The sequence below is a fragment of the Phytophthora parasitica genome (assembly GCF_000247585.1).
Source record: "Phytophthora parasitica INRA-310 unplaced genomic scaffold supercont2.496, whole genome shotgun sequence".
NCBI lineage: Eukaryota > Oomycota > Peronosporomycetes > Peronosporales > Peronosporaceae > Phytophthora > Phytophthora nicotianae.
The window spans coordinates 1-538 of NW_008649482.1; the positions used below are offsets into that span (position 1 = coordinate 1).

Here is a 538-nt window from a genome sequence, read left to right on the forward strand (position 1 = left end):
AGTTGCGAGTGGTCAATTATAAGGTATCATATAAGAAGCAAGGCCGAACCACTTAGTAAAATCAAAGCACTTGAAGCGGCCCCTAATTGGCAGGACCAGCATGCTTGGTGTGCTTTGTAATCGAATCTATTGCGTTTCAAGCATTAGTTAGATGTTTCGGAAATAGCCAGAAAAATCGACGAAATCGACAGCTTTTGATTGGTACCCTTGGTGTCGTTTTGTGTGTCCTAGAGCAAAAGATACAAGTAAACCGAGAAAAGACTGTTTGGACCAGCCCCGAATTGGCATTTTCCCTTAGTCTAAAAAAAAACACTTTCACGCTTCATCGTTTCCAGCCTTTTTGCAGCGAATTGTTTTTTTTTACTCTAATCTACGAAACCTGGAGGCTGATTAAAATGTTAATAATCCTCTGCAAACCATAAAAGGTTACCATGTATAGATGGATGGAATTCGCCGTGCAAATTGCACTAAGATTATTTGACGATTGTGATTGAAAAAACTGGTTAATGAAAGACGCAAAATTTAACCAATGATATCA

General features: G+C 38.7%; 1 protein-coding gene across 1 annotated transcript; it reads right to left on the reverse strand.

Moving 5' to 3' along the window:
• Positions 1-143: 143 nt before the first annotated feature.
• On the reverse strand, positions 144-326 carry PPTG_24995 (hypothetical protein; the record flags this gene model as incomplete). Its single annotated transcript, XM_008919102.1, has 2 exons — positions 144-227; positions 312-326. The coding sequence occupies 2 exons, from the start codon at positions 324-326 to the stop codon at positions 144-146; spliced, it is 99 nt and encodes a 32-aa protein (XP_008917350.1).
• Between the last annotated feature and the right edge of the window lie 212 nt (positions 327-538).